The following is a 20232-nucleotide window of genomic DNA, read 5'->3' on the forward strand; positions in this document are numbered from 1 at the left end:
GGCGGGAGGATTGAATGAATGGAATTACAGGATTTGTGTGGCGTGATAGGCAACATTTAATGTGTATAAGATTTGCAGTGATGAGCACAGCAGCACTGTGTGTCTTTTGCATCTTATGGACTTGAGCTCAAATTGAATATTGTGTATTAAACCTTGTACGTTTTATGGACGCCATTGAATACAACGATTTCATGCTGTGTATATTATTTTAGAATTTTTAAAAAAGACTCACGTCACTAAACAACACACTAACAACATTCCGACTTTTATTGACCTGATATTGATCAGGGATGTCATCTACAGAGTCCACTCTGTATATTTAGAAGATGGCTACTGCTTTCCAGAATCTTCATTGGAAAGATTGAAGTCATGTTGTGTACATAGATGTAAAAGTAAGTTTATCCCAGAACACATGAGTTTATCCCAGAACACATGAATTTATCCCAGAACACATAAGTTTATCCCAGCTCACACCCAACCACAGTGTGTATTTATATTTGGAGTTGCTCAGAAACACCCTTTTTATTTGAGCTGTGTTTTACTGGTAGACTTTCCCATTTCTTTTCTATCCTTGCAGATATTTAGCCCACAATCATCATTGTGGCAAGTCTGTATGTTTTTCTTTCAATATTTTCTTTTTTTCTGTTGAGGTGCGGCTATGTGGTCTTGTGGTATGACATTCGCTTTTGGATCTGAAGGTCCTGGGTTTGAGCCTCGCTTAGCGCACAGTTGAGTCCTTGGAAAAGGCTCTTTACTCACATCCTCTCACCATACTCAAGTGTAAAACGAGTAGCTGGCCGTTAACAGCGTTGTCTCTGTCAAAAAAAAATTGTATTATCACCTAACAGATGTCTCATTCTTTATGTTATGTCTTGCTGTTACCCAGGGACCCTTTGTAAAGTGCTTTGAGCACAATTGGTGGATATTGCGCTATATAAAAGCTCAAAAAAAGCTCCAATTTTTACCGCCATCGTACACAGCAAGTCCAGTGTGTTCAAACCCACTGAGTTTTTTAATATTTTTATTTCCTTCTCCTCAGTTTCCAAGATCATCCGTGTCATTCGCCAGCCACGTGGCAACATGCTGCTGATTGGTATTGGTGGAAGTGGCAGACAGAGCTTGACTCGACTTGCCTCCTTCTTGTGTGACTACAGCGTCTTCCAGATTGAGGTCAGCAAACACTACAGGCTGCAGGAATTCAGGGATGGTCAGTAGCAATCAAAGTCTCGATGTTTATTTTATTTTTTTTTCATCTGTAGTTTTACTGTATTCATTGCATCATTAATTCCGTAATTTAGAAATAGAAATGTGTAATTATACTCGTATCAGTCCCTAGAGGCAATTAAGATTTAGTAATTTAGTAAATAATGAATTTATATAGCGCCTAAAGATCCACGTTAATCCTGCTCTGCGACTCTAAACATAATAAAAATGTTTAAAAATTAACAAACAAAACAACACAAAATTAAAAATCACGACACTACATAATAAGTATGAATACAGAAACCAATTCTAAGCAACATCTATTTCATAAAAAATAAGAATCACAGAACAACTCAGTCTTCAGACATTTCCTGAAAGATGATAAATTTTCACAGGACTTTGTCCGAGGACTGAGTGCGTTCCATAGGCGTGGAGCATTGGATGAAAAGGCTTTTTTACCGAAAGTGGATTTTGAGATGGTAACCTTTAGAAGTTGGGACTGAGAAGATCTTAAATTTCGAGTGGGTTCATATTTTTTAATCAGTTCCTGCAAATATTCAGGTGTCAATCCATCCAGACATCTAAAAACATAGCACAATATCTTAAATTCTATCCTAAGCTTCACAGGAAGCCAGTGCAATTCCTGGAGAACTGGTGTTATATGATCTCTTTTTTTTCGTTAATTTTATCAGTCTAGTCGCTTTATTTTGAATTTTTTGTAGTTGATGAATTGTAAAATCTCTTTATCCACTAATTGTGATTGTTGATTAGATCTGACAGAGAGTACTTTGTAGTCGGATAGTATCTCATCTAAAGGGTATCGAGGAATTTTTAGTATTTAATCTTACAACAATGAGGAAGGAACTCGGCTCCATGTGCTGTAAGACCCAAAAAGACACTTTTTGTTATTGAGCTGAGATAATGACGGTTTTACTGCAACTGTCACTGTAAGGATTTTGATATCAAAACATAAATTATTCATAATGATGGTGATGGTGATGATGATGATGATGATTATTAACATTATTATTATTATTTTTATTATTGTTATTATTATTATTATTATTATTATTATTATTATTATTATTATTATTATTATTATTATTATTATTATTATTATTAATTATTATTATTATTATTATTATTATTAATATTGTTGTTGTTATTATCACCATCATCATTATTATTATTATTATTATTATTATTATTATTATTATTATTATTATTATTATTATTATTATTATTATTATTATTTTTATTATTATTATTTTTATTATTATTATTATTGTTATTATGTCATCATCAGTATTATTATTATCATCATAATTACCATTCGTTCTATCCCAGATCTGAAGAACATGTACTACCAGGCAGGTGTTGACAACAAACCCACCGTTTTCCTCTTCAACGACATTCAGGCTGTACAAGAAGGTTTCTTTGAAGACATCAACAACATCCTCAGCAGTGGGGAGGTGCCAAACCTCTACAAGCCAGATGAACTCGAAGAGGTATGTCTTACTTCAAGTGAGGAAATGGAGCTGGTCCTAAATACTTTATCTTTTTATTATTATAATGATAGAAAGATTCATGCAAATCCAGAAAAAAGTTCACATTTGATTCTTAGTTGTAATTTCTGTTTTTGTTTTGTTGTTTTGTTTTTTTTTTGTTTTTTGTTTTTTTTTTTTTGTTTTTTGTTGGGTTTTTTTTTGGGAGGGGGGGGGGGGGGTGTTGTGTTTTAGGGGGGTTTTTTTTGTTTTTTTTTTTTTTGGGGGGGGGGGCTATTTTTTATTTTTATTTTGGGTTATTTGTCTTTTGGGGGGTTTGTTTGGTGTTTTTTTTTTTGTTTTTTTTTTTTTTTGGGGGGGGGGGGTGGTATTTTGTTAGGGTTTTTTTGTTGTTGTTGCTTGTTTTGTTTTTATTTTTATTTTTTTTTTTAGAGTTTTACCCTTTCATATTTTTTTCTAGATCTAGTTGTTTTAAGCATTTCTTTGCGTTTGCAATTTCATCCTAAAAACTATTTTCCACCAATCCAGTTGAGGAACGCCATGTCAGAGACAATCAAGAAGGAAGGCATAGAGGACAACATCCAGTCTGTCTTCAGCTTCCTCATCGACAGAGTCAGGGCTAATCTCCACGTAGTCCTGTGTATGAGTCCCGTCGGAGAAGCCTTCAGGTAAGACTTGAATTGTTTGTGCTGCTTTTTTTCTGGGATGGTGTTAGGTAGGTCCAGTCCCTCTGCTTTTCAACTCCTGCTCTGGGTGGCACAAAGCCGAGTCCTCGGAAAAGGCTGTTTATTCACATTCTCTCATCGCACTTAGGTGTAAAATGAGTATCTGGCTGGTAACAGGATTGTAAATTGTGATTTCATGGGCACCGCAGAGGATTGTGATTTGTGGAGACAGCTGACCAGCAACGTGCTCAAGAGCACAAGCCACGATGGATGATGATGATGCAGTTGTGATAGTGACTTTCAGGTGTTTTGTCTCATTTTTAAGTGTAAGTATTGACTGTGGACCCCATTGTAATGCACTTCAGCACATTTAGTGGATATTCGCAATATAAATGTTCAATCTCAGGTTCTTTGAGGGTTTTTATTTTTACTTTCCAATGCAAAATAGCAGTACAGGTCATGAGTATTATTTTGTCTCATTTACGAGAATGACAGTAAAAAATTAATTTGCTCCAGAAATTGTCGATAATTCAATGATTTATTTAATTTGTAAAGTTTTATCAAATGCTTTTAGTTGTTATGTTTGTTTTGTTGTGTTTTTTAAATTTTGTTTTGTTTTGGTTGTTTGATTTGTTTTGTTTTGTTGGGGTTTTTTTGTTTTATTTGTTTTGTTTTTTGGGGTTTTTTTTTGTTTTAGGGGGTGGGGAGTCATAGTGCCTAAAATGTATTTTGAGATACATTTTTTTTTCAGATTGTTTTCATCCAACTTCAGAAACATTTTTATTTTGATTTCCTTTTTTTTTAAATTTGTTTTTGTAAATGTGTCTATGTGTTGTTTGTTTGTTTGTTTCCAGGGAACTTGCTCTTAGTTTATTTGTTTTTTGGTTTGTTGTTTATTTGTTGTGATCTTACAATTTTTATATGTTTTTGTCTGTATAGTTTTAGTTTTAGCTGTTTAGTTTTTTGTTTTTTATGAACATAAACAGTGTTTCTCAGTCTTGAGTTATTCACTTTTTTAGGGAGGAAGAAGTAGACGGGTCAAGCCCCCATTTTTTTTTTTTTTGTCTTATCCGTTCTATTTTCTCATCCAGAAACCGCATCCGTATGTACCCAGCCTTCGTCAACTGTACAACCATTGACTGGTTCAGTGAATGGCCAGCCGATGCTTTGTTAGAGGTGGCTGACAAATATCTCGGAGAGATGAAGCTCGGATCGGAAGAAGCTGTAAGTAGTCTTGTGATGCTTTTTATGAATGTGATGAGAATTAGATATTTAAAGATAGAAGTGATGAGTAAAAGTATTGAACTGAAAAAAAAATATATATATATAAATATGGTAGAGTTTGTATTTGATAATGATAAAGTCAAATGATAAGATAACATAATGATGAAAATGATGTCATGGAGATGTATGTTGATTGTTGACAATAATAATAATAATAATGATATAATAATATATAATGATAATAAAATAAATAATAATAATAATAATATAATATAATAATAATAATATAATAATAATGAAATATGATAATAATGATAATAATGAAGATATGATAATAATAATAATAATAATAATAATAATAATAATAATAATAATAATAATAATAATAATAATAATAATAATAATAATAATAAAAGAGGACGAAAAACAAGAACAAGAACAAGAAGGTGAAGAAGAAGGAAAAGAACTAGAAGGAGAATAAGATAATAAATAAATATTATTAGATCAAAAACCCTACTTAATCATGATTTTAAATATAACTAATATTTTCATATTTAAGATAACAATAGCTATTTAAAGATCATGCATTTATTGCACCTCAAATTTTTTACATTTTTTTAAACGTTGTCTGTTTTTTCAAAGATGTTTTTGCACTTTATAATGCTATATTATGACACAACCCAAATTCCCATTTAAGAACGACAGCTGCATTTTATTTTTATTTTTATTTTTTTTTACCCTCTGATTATCAATGTGCTTAATGATTTTGTTACTTTTTACGTTACAATCTTTTTTACTCTAGAAATGAAAAATTAAGAGCTTAAAGTTTTGTTTATCAATTAGACTTTTTCAGCGTTTAATTTTTAAAATTTTAAATCGATGTTGTTGTTTTATATATATAGTTATTTTTTTTCATTTTTAAAACAATTTTCAGTCAATTTGAATTTTTAAACTTTTAAAAATTTATTTGACGGACAAGTAAAAAATGTCAAACCGCAACTTTATACGTCCAAGAACAAAAAGCCAAAATGTAAGCCATCCTTCAGGACCATATGGTTCGTCGAGCAGAGATTATTTCCTAGTTTCTGTAGCATTGAACGGACAGCTATATTTGCATACTTACTTCCCTTTGGATTAGGACTCAAGTCTATTGCAAAGTATTTTTAACCGTATCAAATAGATCGGACTGTCCCCCAATCATTGCTAGGTAAAGAGCCGAGAAAGAGAACTTTTAAAACGGGAAACAAAAATAAATGCTTGACACAACTCGACATTGAAACCCGTTCTCTATATTCTGAGTTATTGTGATCCCCAGCCCAGTCAAATACATATTATTATGACCTATTGCGGCATCATGTGTTGTGATTGTACAACGTGTATAAACGCCAGGACTCAAAAGTTTTCATTGGAATTTATTAAGCTCATCATTTATAGCGTTAATTGTGTTCTTTTTTTTTTCTTTTTTTTTCTTATTCTTATCTCACTTGTTTAAACGAGACTAATTTTACATATTAACATTGGATTTTTATACAGTATTTTAAACATTAATTTACCTTTGTCTAACAGTACAATTCACTTTTTTATAACATCGACTTATATTTTGTTTTCAAAGATATACCTTCTTTTAAGAAACAGTTAATTCTTTATTTAAGAAAATAACAACATTCATGCACACCTTTTTCAAAATGGATTTACACACTTATTCTTTCTTTTATTTTTTTCAGTCTAACTTGCACATAACAAATATTTTTTGATCGTTTATATTTTGTTCTTGATTCTCAAATTTGACCATAACAGGAACGAGAAATTGACTTGGTAAATGGTTTTGTTTTGGCATGGACTTCTAATGCCTGCATCTTTTTAATTTACAAAATGCCTGTAGCCGTTCTTGGTGTTTTGATGTTATAATATATTTCTTTTGATTGAGTTGTTTTTTTTTAATATATATTCTTTTCTTTTTAGCATAGTCATGGCTGTGGATTTTTTATTATGAGTTGGTTGTGTGCAATTATTTTAGATTCATGTATTCCTCTAGAATGTAATTCATCTTTTTTCTGTAAGTCATTTTGTGTTCACTTTTGGTTTTGGCTATGTCATGTCTACTCTGGTTTAGTCACATCCGATCACAATAATGATTGTTTTATTATATATATATATTTTTTAATAATGAAATAAAACAAAAAGACTTCATGCCTGCTCTCGCAAATTTACCTAAACATTAGTTTTACAGGAACTTTTGATTTATATTGGGTTTGTTTGTTTTTTCGGGTGGGGGGGGGGTTGTTTTGGATTATTTTATTTTTTTTTTTGGTAGAGGGGTTGGTTTTGTTTGCTTTTATTTAGTTTTTGTTTTTTATGGGGTTTTTTATTTTTTAGCTTTTTACGAGAATCATTTTTTTTATGTCTACAGCTCTCATCACTAAATCTGGTATTTGTCTATAACATTTTTTTTTTTGGGGGGGGGGGTTGGATAGCGAATGTTTTAAGTGATATTGATGATTTTAACTAGCCATCACTCTTTAGAATTTAGAAGGAGGGGCGGGGGGATTGAAATTAAAAATGCTATGAGCAAGAACATGAAAAAAAAGCAATTCCTTCCACGTCTAAAGTTAGAAAATTTGGAGAGTAAATGCCCAAGGGGGGGGGGGGGGGGGGGGGAGAAGTGTTTGAAATGGCCTATTTATTATTATTATTATTATTGAATGTTTGCTTCTTGTTGTAGATTTTTCATATTTATTTGTTTGTTAAAATTTTAATGTTTGTGTTTACAGTTTCTTGTAGCTTCTTACTCAAAGAACTTTCTCTCGTCTGGATATTGATAGCGTTTTAATAGTTGTTTTGGGTTTGTTATTTTACTTATTTCGAATTAGTGTATTTCTCTGGCACTCTCTATTTCTGGAAGTAGAAAAGCTAGCGAATTTCACAGGTCTTGAGATGTCTTTTTTATTATTACTTATGTCTTACTACTACTACTACTACTACTACTACTACTACTACTACTACTACTACTACTACTACTACTACTACTACTACTACTACTACTACTACTGCTGCTACTACTACTACATCTTCTACATACCACTACTACTACTACTACTACTACTACTACTACTACTACTACTACTACTACTACTACTACTACTACTACTACTACTACTACTACTACTACTACTACTACTACTACTACTACTACTGCTACTACTACTACTATACTAAACTACTACTACTACTAGTACTACTACTACTAGTACTACTACTACTATTACTACTACTACTACTACTACTACTACTACTACTACCATAACTACTATTAAAATTGCTTTTATCATCATCATCATCATCATCATCATCGTCACGTCTTTTATTGTTTTTTGTTTGTTTTTTGGGGGGGTTTTTGTAATTTTTCATTTTTGTCTTTTAATCCTATTCTTTTACTTTTCTTTGTCTTTTCTTTTGATAATTTACTGCTATTTGCTTTTTGTTGTGAAATTAGTCAACTTGCTTGCGTGGTATCTTGTGTATATTATTATTATTATTATTATTATTATTATTATTATTATTATTATTATTATTATTATTATTATTATTATTATTATTATTATTATTATTATTATTATTATTATTATTATTATTATTATTATTATTTTATTATTATTATTATTATTTATTATTATTATTATTATTATTTATTATTATTATTATTATTTATTTATTATATTATTATTATTATTATTATCATTATTAATGGGCTTGTCTCCAGATTTTTCATTGACATTGTTTTAGATGTTTCTTAGATGTGTGTGTGAAATAGAGCAGTTTTCCATTGTATGTTTTTTTGCCTTTTTGGTGTGATTACGTATATTTGTTTTATAACAGGATAATGATATTATTCACCTTTTTATATATCAATATGCGTACATTACATGAAACAAGACAAGACCTTTATTTCTACAAACAAGATTTAAAAATTATTGTTTGATATCATTTATTGATTTGAGTGTTGCTATTAATTTCATAAGTCATTTTGGGAATACTTTTCATTTTAGATCAAAGCAACAAATCAGCTTTATAAACATTTTTCTAATGATGATGACATTTTTCAAATTTTATTTATTTTAATCGCAACAACTCTCTTTGGATGTATAGTATTTATTTACCATTTGGATTGTTCGATTCAAAACTTAATATTTGGATGCGTTGGGATTTTTGTTTGTTTTTTTGTTTTTTTCTGAATGGCAGTATTTTGTTGGGGTTTTTTTATATTAATCTATTTCTTAGTTTTATTCTTTACATTTTAAAGTTTTAGTTTTTGTTTGTCAATAATTCTCAATACATTATTCTACCATTCAAAATTGTATAATGAGATGCATTTTACCTTTGGGTGACAAACAAATTGTGAAGGTTTTGCATGAAAGCAACACGTTAAATACTTTCAAACATTTTTTCTCTATTATTTTTTTTTTCTTTCTTTTTTTTTTTTTTGCATACCCTCCAACATCTAATCTTTTTTTTTTCTTTTTTTTTTTTTACAAAAAGTGCTAACAATGGGTTTTAATCGATATGCACATATTTGCAGGTCTGATATCCGAACGAAATTATGGGCCTGTTTTGATATTGTTGTAATGGACAATATTTTACGTCGGTTTTGAGAGTAATTTCCACTACATCACCGAGCCCATAACAATTTGGGTTAGAGACCTGCAAATTGGTTGATGCAAGGCCTTCTATATAGACGGCCTTGGTTGATGTCAATTTTAATATTAACCCTTTATGAGCCAGATTCGATTCTTCTCTATCCTCATACAATTTTCATTTATCGTATCTACCAAAAGAGCAGTGGTGGTGATGTGAATCGGGCTTCACTGTTGTCCTGATAAGGAAATAAATGATAAATTCCGTTAATATTGGATAATATTTAATAATGATAGAAATTGTGATTTAGTGGATGAAGTTGAACCTGGCTATTAAAGGCTTAATCATTCCATAATTGGACTAAGAATTACACTTATATATATATATATATATATATATATATATATATATATATATATATATATATATATATATATATATATATTATATATAATATATATTTAAAAAATGAGTACCTGGCCATTAACAGCATTACCTCTGTCCAAAAAAAATTGTAATATCGCCTAACAGGCATCATGTCCCGTCTTAAATGTTAAATGTTGCTGTTGTCCAGAGACCCCTTGTAAAGCGCTTTGAGCACATTTAGTGGATATTGCGCTATATAAAAGCTAAATTTTTTAATTTAAAAAAAAAATAGATTATAATGATATAATACCGTTTTGAGATGATTGGTTACAAATAATATGCCTTGTATTTTGGGGTTTTTTTTTGTTTTGTTTTTTTTTTTTTTTGTATCCTCTGCCGTTGCTATAGTATATTATGATTCTGTCATTATTTTTCTTTTCCACACAGGAGAAACAAAAGCCGGGACTGGCTCGAATGTTCACCATCATGCACCGATCTGTGGCGGAGTATTCCACCAAAATGCTGGAGGAGATGAGACGTCACAACTACGTCACGCCCACCAACTACTTGGAACTCGTCGCAGGATACAAGAGGTGGGCCCACCACTCCTTTCTTATTTCTCCTTCTCTTTCCTGTTTTTCTTCTTGTTTTCCTCTCTCCAGGGGGGGGGGGGGGGTCCCGATAGCTCAGTTGGTAGAGCACTCATTTCATACGCAAAGGGACCAAGATAGATGCTGGGTGAAGTTGAGATTTGATTATGTAGGAAATACTTTGCGATAAACCAGCGTGCTATCCAGGGGAAGCAAGAAATTGCTATAGAAACCGGGAATTAGTCTGACTCTATGGGTTCTGAAGAACTGCTTCTTCTTCCTCTTCTTCATCTTACATCTTTTTGTTCTTTTTCTTCAGTACTACTACTAGTACTACTGCTACCACTACCACTTATTTATTATTATTATTATTAGTAGTAGTATGTATGTAGTAGAGTACAGTAGTCTAGTAGAGTTGTATATTATTATTATTATATATTATTATTATTATTTTATATTATTATTATTATTTATTATTATTTTATTATTATTATTATATATTATACATCACATCACCATACTATTATTATTATTATTATTATTATTATTATTATTATTATTATTATTATTATATTATATTATATTATTATTATATTATTATTATATTATTATTATTATTACTCTTCTCTTTTTCTCTTTTTCCTGCTCCTCTTCTTCTTTTATCTCTTTCTCTCTCCCTCTCTCTCTCTCTCTCTCTCTCTCTCTCTCTCCTCTTCTCTTCTTTTTTTTCTCTCTTTTATCTCTCTCTCTCTCTCTCTCCCTCCTCCTCTCCTCCTCCTCCTCCTCCTCCTTTTCCCCCTCTTCTTCTTGCTCCATCTACTGCTCCGCCTCTTTCTTCCCTTTATCCTCTTTATCCTTCCCCTCTTCTTCTGACACCTTTCTTTTTTTTTTTTTGTCTTCTCCTTTTCGTTCTTCTAAAGAGGGAGGGTGGTGACAAGACATAAAGGAAATGAAAATTTTGTAAATTTATTTTATGCCATAGAAAAAAATATCATGAAGCAGTAAAGAGATTTCATGTAAACATATATAGATAGTATGCGCTTGGCTTAGAAGCTCACAACATTACCATCCAGAAGTATAACGGACCAACACACAAAATTGTGTAACCATGAACTTTTATAGTCAGGATAGCACGGTTAAGTGAGAATTACTCATAAACTTGGATCGCAAAAAAACAATAACTAAGACCCTAGTGACGTCAACTTCGTTCTATCTATGATATGTTATACTTTTTCATGTTTCCAGATTACTTTACGAGAAGCAGAAAGAATTGGGCGATGCCAGAGACAAACTGCGAAACGGTCTGAGTAAGATTGACGACACCAGGGAGAAGGTCGAGAAGATGTCAGTGGAATTGGAGGATGCCAAGGCCAAGGTCGTCATTTACCAGAAACAGTGCGACGAGTTCTTGAAGACGTTAGTGCAGCAGAAACGAGAGGCAGACGAACAGCAGAAGGTAGGCGATGCTTTTATAATATTGTCTGGGAAGTTGCTGTGTACTCTAATTTCTAAAACAAACAAAAAAATATATAATGATGACACATTGTTTTTGTTTTGTTTTTGTTATTCTTCTTTGGGGGAGGAGGTGGTTGATGTTTTTTGGGTTGTTTTTTTTTTTTTTTTTTTTGGGGGGGGGGGGTTGTTGGGTCCCCCCCCCCCCCATCTCATAGATAGATACTTTACAATCATTAAAATCCAGTTTTTAAAGTAAATAAGATGAAAAGAATAATATGCAAAGAAAAGAGAACACCTAACAAATGAATCTTTTTTTATATTTTTCACTCTCTGTCCCCATGATGTAACTTTCACCAGTCTGTGGCTCAGAAGAGCGAGAGGATCAAGGAAGAGGAAATCAAATGTCAGTCCATGGCAGACGTAGCCCAAGCAGATCTAGACGAGGCCCTGCCTGCTCTAGAGGAAGCCAACAAGGTCTGTATGGATTACTTGATTGAACAATGTAAAAGACATTAATGAACAATACTTGATCGGCCCATTGGGGGTCCCAATAGCTCAGTTGGTAGAGCGGACGCTTCACACGCAAAGGGACTGAGATTTATCTTGAGTGTAGTGATTGGGTTAGATCTGGTGGGAAGATATTTTGCAATAGCCTTATATCCTACCAAAAGGGTAGCAAGAAATTGCTAATGTCTGTCTCACGCTATAGAAACCAAATTGAACTCCGTCTCCAAGAGCCTAATGACTATAAAGGACTATATTTTTTTTATGTGACCTATCACCTTAGATACATACCAAGGAATATTTTATACCAAAATCTGTATTCATTAAACATTGTTGTTATAATTTCTTGAAAAAAAGATAATTCAATAAGCTTCTTGTCGATTTGGTTTAAATTCTTTAATGTATTTCTTAGTTAATTTTTGTCTCGAGTTGTGCAATGAAAATGTATGATATTTTTGTAATTTTTAAGCAAAAAAAAATACAAATTTCCATGATTTTAGTTTTCAATGCAGTATCCATCCATTTTCATGAAATCGAATAATTTTTTTTTTTAATTTTCTGTTTGTTTTTGTCCTTGTTTATTTGACATGTCCAGGCTCTAGAGTCCCTGAACAAGAAAGACATGACAGAGATCAAATCCTATGGCCGACCTCCAGCTTTGGTGGAGAAAGTCATGGATGCCGTCATGATCCTCAGAGGTTCTGAACCATCCTGGGCAGAATCTAAGAAACAACTCGGTCAGTGATAGAAGAAAGCAATCTCTTACATCATTTGTTTTGTTTGGGGGCGGGTTTGGATTTACTATGTTGCCATTCTCTTTCTTTTTTTTTCTTTTTTTTTTTTTGCCTATTTTTTTTTGGGGGGGGGGGGGGTTTGGAGGGGGGAGAAGGGGGTTTGGGTTGTTGTTTTTTTTTGTTTTTTTTGTTTGTTTTTTTTTGGGTGGGGTGTTTTTTTTTGTTTTGTATTTTTTTTTTGGGGGGGGGGGGGGGGAGAGGTGGGGTGTTTGTTGCTATTTTATTTTTATGTTTATTGATTGTTTTTTGGGGAGTTTTTTGTTTTTGTTTTTTGTTGCTGTTTTTTTTATTGTTTGTTTGTTTTTTTTATTTTGTAGTTTTTGTTGGGTTTTTTCTTTGTTTTTGTTTTTTTTGTTTTGGCTGTTATAGGATCACTTCTAAGAGACAAAATAGTCAAATAAGAAATTGGAACTCAAGGTGTATCCTATCAGAGAAAGATAATTGGCTTACGAGTTTCATGTTTATATTGCACAAGAAAAGCAATAAGGCATAGTTGCAGTATCTGAATAAAGACAATAAAATTTCCCTTATTTGAAACATGAGGATTTATCATTAAATTACAGGAGAGTTAGGCTCTGATTGACGTTGTCCTCATGTGCTTCTCTTATTTGCAATTCCATTGTATTTATTCTTCCAACAACAGTCTACACGTTTTTATATTTCACTTTCTAAACTGCATTACACAGTTCCTCCCCGCCTCCCTCCCCTCTTTTCACTTAATTAATTGCACACTTTTTAGAAATATCTAGCTTTCTATTTTAATTCGTGATGCCTTACAAAGGAGCATAATATTTCCTGCCAACCAATGTTTTGTTTATTCATCTCAACTACGCCACTACCACATCATCTCATTCATCTGTGGTGTTTCATTCATCCTGTTTTGTTGCTAAAGGGGAAACCCGAAACGTTCATTTGATCTGTTTTTGTAATTAAATTGAAGCTTAACATTCAATTTCACATTATTATTTATTTCTCTTATTTGCAGGAGACCAGAATTTCCTGAAACAGTTGACAAATTTCGACAAGGACAACATCACAGACAAAATCCTCAAGAAGATTGGCCAGTATGTGGCCCAGGCAGACTTCCACCCGGAGATCATTGGCCGCGTGTCCTTGGCGGCCAAGTCTCTGTGTATGTGGGTCAGGGCTATGGAGATGTACGGACGTATCTACAGGGTGGTCGAACCCAAGAGACAGAGGTTGAACGCCGCTATGGCCGTGCTCAAAGAGAAGCAAGCAGCCCTTGCGGAGGCTATTGCCAAACTGCAGGAGGTGGGTAGTCATCCAGCATCGGTGTTTATCATCTTTGTTGTCGTTGATAATGTTATTATCATTGTTATCTTCATTTTTAGTTGGGGATGATTTAAAGTCATTTTTATCAGCATTATCATCATCATTATTGTTGTATTTTTCATTATCATCATCACCATCATCATCATCATCATCATCATCATCATCATCATCATCATCATCATTATTTCAATTTCAATTTCAAAAATTTATTTTTTGGTGGAAATATTCGGCATTATTACTCAGATTACGTAGGAGCAATAGCAAATAAGAAATAAGAATGAATAGATAAATATTAGATCTTTATGATTATCTTTATCATCATTATAATAAGAATGAACAGATATATATATTAGATCTTTATGATTATCGTTATCATCATTATCATTATCATTATCATCATCATCATTTTCATCATCAGTAATGTTGTCTTGTTATTATCATCATCATCATCATCATCATCATCATCAGTTTTGTAATACCAGAATAGAGTAACATAGAACCCCACCAAGGAAAGGTGTAATTTTCGATACAAACTCATGTTCTAAGAAGTGTTTAGTCTGGGTTGTTTGTTTTGTTTTTTTCGACTCTGTCAGGTCGAGGCCAAGATGGTGGAGCTGAAGAAGCTATACGATGAGAAACTTGCCCAGAAGGAAGAGCTGAAGAGGAAGGCAGAACACACGGAGATGATGTTGGACAGGGCTCAGAAGCTTGTGTCTGGTTTGGCTGGGGAGAGAATCAGATGGGAGGAAACCGTCAAGGTTGGTGCAGCTTTACTGTCTTTTTTTTTCTTGTTTGTTAGTTTTTGTCGTCATTGTTATTGTTTGTTTTTGATTCCCTGGTTGTTGTTTTTTAGGGGGGTTTGTTTTCTTGGTGTTATATGTTTTTATTGTTCTGTTTGTCTGTTTGGGTTTTTTTGTTGTTTTTTTTTTGGGGGGGGGGGGGTTGTTGTTTTGTTTTGTTGTTGTTTTTTGTTTTGTTTTTTTTTTTGGGGGGGGGTTTGTTGTTTTTTTGTTTTTTTTTGGTTTGTTTTTTTGGGGGTTTTTTTTTGGGGGGGGGGGAAGTAGGCGTTTTTTTTTTTTTTGGGGGGGGGGGGGGGGAAGTAGGCATTTTTTTTGGTATCGACAGCTATAAGATCACTTTTAGGAGACAAATTAGTTAATTAAGAGATTGGAACTTAAGTTGTACGGTATGTCAGTTGCTTTCTGAACTATAGGTCTCTAGTTCGAGTCCAGGTGTGGGCAGCGTAAAGTTGTGAGACCTTGGAAAAGAATCTTTGTTGATATGATCTGAGTGCATTCTGGTGTAAAACGAGTAGCTGGTCAAGTAACAAGGTTGTCTCTGTCAGAAAACAAAAAAAAAAAAATTGGGACTCACACAGTGCCTTATGGGCGTCAGGTCTCATTCTACATGTCAAGTTATCATTGTTGGCTTGGAACCCGAGCCCTTTGTAAAGTGCTTTTAGTACGTAATAATTAATGCATTATTGTAATGCTCACCTTATTTTTTTTTTTTCTGAGTGTGTTTTTTTTTTCTGAGTTTTTTTTTTGTTTTATTTTTTGTTTTGTTTTGTTTTGTTTTTTTGTTTTTTGTTTGTTTTTTTTTTTGGGGGGTGGGTATGTCTTGTTTTTGTGTGAGGGGGGGGGGGGTACAAATTCTGTTCTTTATTCCAATTTTGTTGTTGTTGTTGTTTCCAGGACCTGGAGAGCCGCATGAGTTACTTGGTTGGTGACGTTTTGGTGGCGGCTGCTTTCATGTCCTACATGGGACCTTTCCTATCCTCCTACAGGGAACAGATGGTCACACATAAGTGGATGACTGAGGTATGTAGCATCATCATCTTCTTTCTATTTTTTCAAATAATGAATGTTCATCACTGTCATCATTCATTATCATCATCATCATCATCATCATCATCATCATCATCATCATCATCATCACAAATATCACCAATATCAACATCATATTATGATCATCATCATCACCGTCGTTGTCATCATCATTCCATCAACATCTTCATCATCATCATCATCATCATAATATCATTATTATCATATTATTATCATCATCATCATCATCATCATCATCATCATCATCATATTATAATTATCATCATCTTTATCGTCCTCATCACCATTATCATCAATATAATCATCATCATATCATCATCATCATCATCATCATCATCATCATCATCATCATCATCACCACAACCACCACCACTTTCATCCTAATCATCATCCGTTTATTTTGCCTTCTATCTCCCTACGTAACTTTTCCTCCAGATCAAGAAACTCGGCATCCCGTGTGCCCCAGAATTCAGTTTCTGTGACTTCATGGCCAAGCCAACACAAGTGCGAGATTGGAACATCCAAGGCCTGCCCAGCGACGGATTCTCCACAGAGAACGGCGTCATCGTCACGCGAGGAATGAGGTGGCCTCTCATGATTGACCCTCAGGGTCAAGCCATCAAATGGATCAAAAACATGGAAGCATCCAGGGTAAGCTGAACGTAATTTTTTAAATTGAGCTTTATATAGCGCAATATCCACTAAACGTGCTCAAAGCGCTTTACAAGGGGTCCCTGGTCAACAGCAACATTTAACATGTAGGACGGGACATGACGCCTGTTAGGCGATATTACAATTTTTTCGGACACAGACAAAACTGATAACGGCCAGGTACTCATTTTACATCTGAGTACGGTGAGAGAATGTGAGTAAAGAGCCTTCTCCAAGGACTCAACTATGCGCTGAGCATGAGGCTCGAACCCTGGACATTCCGATCCGAAAGTGAGTGTCATACCGCAAGACCACATAGCCGCACTTACTCGTTAATTTCTTGCTACTCCTCCGGGGACTGTGTGCTGCTTTGTACTTTGTGGTTTTATGTTATGACCCTCTGCTGGCAGAGAAAAATTGAGCTCTTGGTAAAAAAGCTTGTTACTCACATTCTCTCACCATACTCAAGTATTAAATGATACTCTTTCAGTGCTGAGACTATATTCGCATTTCTGTCACAAAATGGCTGACACCTGATTGAGGCAGCATGCGAATGACAAAGACAAACCAACATTCAAATTCTGCACAAAATCTCAATTAAAATCCCCCTCCCCTAGGGCCAATTGAATGTTCTGATGATAGAAATGACACCATAGTACTTTGGTCGAAAGCAGGATTGGATTACATTATTATTTTTGCCTTTCAAGACCAGTCGCACTGTGCGGCCATTGGCCAGTAGAACATATTCTGCTCTGACCGCACAGTGCGGCCATTGGCACCGAAAGAGGTAAGTCTTCCCAACATAATACCGCTTTGAGGCTTTGTGGATCGCAAATTGTCATGACTTTGAAACAAAATGGGCGTTGAGAGTGCTACAGATGGAATCATTAAATACAAATGAATACATAGCTATCATTATTTTTTTCATGAATAAAACTGTATTTCAGAAAATTGAGTGGAGCAGGCACTTATGTTAATACCCATGGGTCGTGGATAGCTCATACAGTAGATCACAATCTTCCCGGCCAATAAGGTTATGGGTTTGAGCCCCCATCGCCGCCACGAAGTTTGCCTTCTGGCACTTTCCTACTCACTGCATTTCTTGTGAATAAAACTTTACTAATTTTTCGTTTCAGGGTCTGAAAGTGATAGATTTACAACAATCAGACTACATGCGTACGTTGGAGATTGCCATTCAGTACGGAATGCCCGTTGTTCTGCAGAATGTTCTAGAGAAATTGGATCCATCCTTGGATCCCATCCTCAACAAATCACTCATCAAAGTCGGTGAGGAAATTTTTAAGTTTAAGGAAGTAAAAAAAGAAGAATGTGTATTGATTTGAAACATAAATGTTAGATAAAGAAGAAGAAGAAGAAGAAGAAGAAGAAGAAGAAGAAGAAGAAGAAGAAGAAGAAGAAGAAGAAGAAGAAGAAAGAAGAAGAAGAAGAAGAAGAAAGAAGAAGAAGAAGAAGAAGAAGAAGAAGAAGAAGAAGAAGAGAAGAAGAAGAAGAAGAAAGAAGAAGAAGAAGAAGAAGAGAAGGAAGAAGAAGAAGAAGAAGAAGAGAAGAAGAAGAAAGATAGAAAAGAAGAAAGAAGAAGAAAGAAGAAGAAGAGAGGAAGAAGAAGAGATAAGAACAAAAGAAAAGATTTGATTGTAAGAGAAGAGGGAATAAGGGAGGGAGGGGGAGAAGGGAAGGATTATAGCAATTCCCAAAAGACTTTAAATGTTTTGTTGATTTCTGTATCCAGGCGGTGCTTTCATCATCAAGCTGGGAGACAAGGAGATCGAATACAATGAGAGTTTCCGATTCTACATCACAACCAAACTCAGCAATCCTCACTACACACCAGAAATATCCACCAAGACGACAATCGTTAACTTTGCCGTCAAGGAACAAGGTTTGTTGTGTCACATCTCTCTCTCTCTCTCTCCCTCTCTCTCTCTCTCTCTCTCTCTCTCTCTCTCTCTCTCTCTCTCTCTCTCTCTCTTCTCTCTTCTCTCTTCTCTCTCTCTCTCTCTCTCTCTCTCTCTCTCTCTCTCTCTCTCTCTCTCTCTCTATATATATATTATATATATATATATATATATATATTATATATAAACTTTTCAAGTATAATTATAATCAACTTCTACAGTATTGTTACAAGCATTCGCTCTCATTACTTCCTGATGAGAGAGCAAATCCTTGAAACAATATTGTAAAAGTTGATCATAATTATGCTTGAAATATTTAATAAATAACTCCTTTTAATAAAAAAAAGTTGAGCACTATTATTTCATGGTTATTGTTTTTATAATTTATACATTTATATATATGTGTGTGTGTGTGTGTGTATGTGTGTATGTGTGTGTGTATGTGTGGGTGTGTGTGTGTGTATCTATAAGTCTCTATAATTGTTTTGTGTTATGGTATTGTATGTGTGTAGGATGTATTATGAATGGATGAACTTCAGATTTACAAGCATTTTAATACTTATTATGGCCCATCTCCTGGAATCTATGTTTTGTCAAGGTGCTTTGGATGTTAAAATTGGAATTTATAGTAAAATAATTGATGTTCAAATGAGAAATGAAAAAAAAAGGAACTTCTTAACACTAATATTTCATTTCTTTTTATACTACAAAATCACTTTTTAGCATCTTGTTCACCCCGCCTTATATTGGTAATGTGTTTTACGTTTTATGTTCGATCTTGTTTTGTGCTGGTTTTTTTTTTTTATTTAAATTTTATCTAGAATGATATAATTACAATTACGATTGTATATTTTGTCGTCTGTCAGGTTTGGAGGCCCAGCTTTTGGGTATCGTGGTGAGAAAGGAAAAACCAGAGCTGGAAGAACAGAAGGACATGTTGGTGAGGAACATCGCTGCTGGTAAGAAGAAGCTGGTGGAATGCGAGGACGAAATCTTGAGGTGAGGTTTACATTGTTAAAAAAAATAAAGAATGAACTTTTATATAGCGCAATATCCACTAAATGTGCTCAAAGCACTTTACAAAGGGTCCCTGACCAACAGCAACATGTAACATGTAGAACGAGACATGATGCCTGTTAGGCGATATTACAATTTTTCGACAGAGACAGTGCTGTTGATGACCAGGTACTCATCTTACACCTGAGTACGGTGAGAGAATGTGAGTCAAGAGTTTTCCAAGGACTCAACTATGTGCTGAGCGAGGAGGCTCAAACCCAGGACCTTCCGATCCAAAAGCGAGTGTCATACCAAAAGACCACATAGCCGCACTGGTCTGTTTATCTTTTTTCTTTCTTTTTTTTTCCATTAAAAAGTATCAGTATCTGTGCCGTATTATGCTGCAGATACCAATTATTGTTTTTCCTTCTGAGCCTGCCTTGGGGTGGAGCCAAAGTTTATCCTGAATCTGTTGCTTTAAATGGCGGGTCCCAAAAGCTTAGTTGGTAAAGCACTGGCTTTGAATGCAAAGAGAAGTAAGACTAATAAATAGAGGTGCCTAAATGAGTCACTAAAATGGAGATAAAGATA

At 33.8% G+C, this 20232-nt stretch overlaps 1 protein-coding gene across 1 annotated transcript in view; it reads left to right on the plus strand.

The window, feature by feature from the left end:
- The window catches only part of LOC144981073 (dynein axonemal heavy chain 2-like), a 136025-nt gene that overhangs the window by 70855 nt on the left and 44938 nt on the right, over positions 1–20232 (plus strand). The window contains 16 exon segments of the mRNA XM_078929186.1: positions 1040–1207; positions 2551–2711; positions 3237–3376; positions 4465–4597; positions 6395–6412; positions 10043–10188; positions 11431–11641; positions 11998–12114; positions 12740–12881; positions 13924–14210; positions 14825–14989; positions 15926–16051; positions 16514–16729; positions 17866–18016; positions 18480–18629; positions 19512–19644. Coding sequence (XP_078785312.1) covers positions 1040–1207; positions 2551–2711; positions 3237–3376; positions 4465–4597; positions 6395–6412; positions 10043–10188; positions 11431–11641; positions 11998–12114; positions 12740–12881; positions 13924–14210; positions 14825–14989; positions 15926–16051; positions 16514–16729; positions 17866–18016; positions 18480–18629; positions 19512–19644 — 2464 coding nt within the window.

Source organism: Berghia stephanieae, chromosome 10 (assembly GCF_034508935.2).
Source record: "Berghia stephanieae isolate SIO BIC M18660-M18661 chromosome 10, UCSD_Bste_1.3, whole genome shotgun sequence".
NCBI classification, from domain to species: domain Eukaryota; kingdom Metazoa; phylum Mollusca; class Gastropoda; order Nudibranchia; family Aeolidiidae; genus Berghia; species Berghia stephanieae.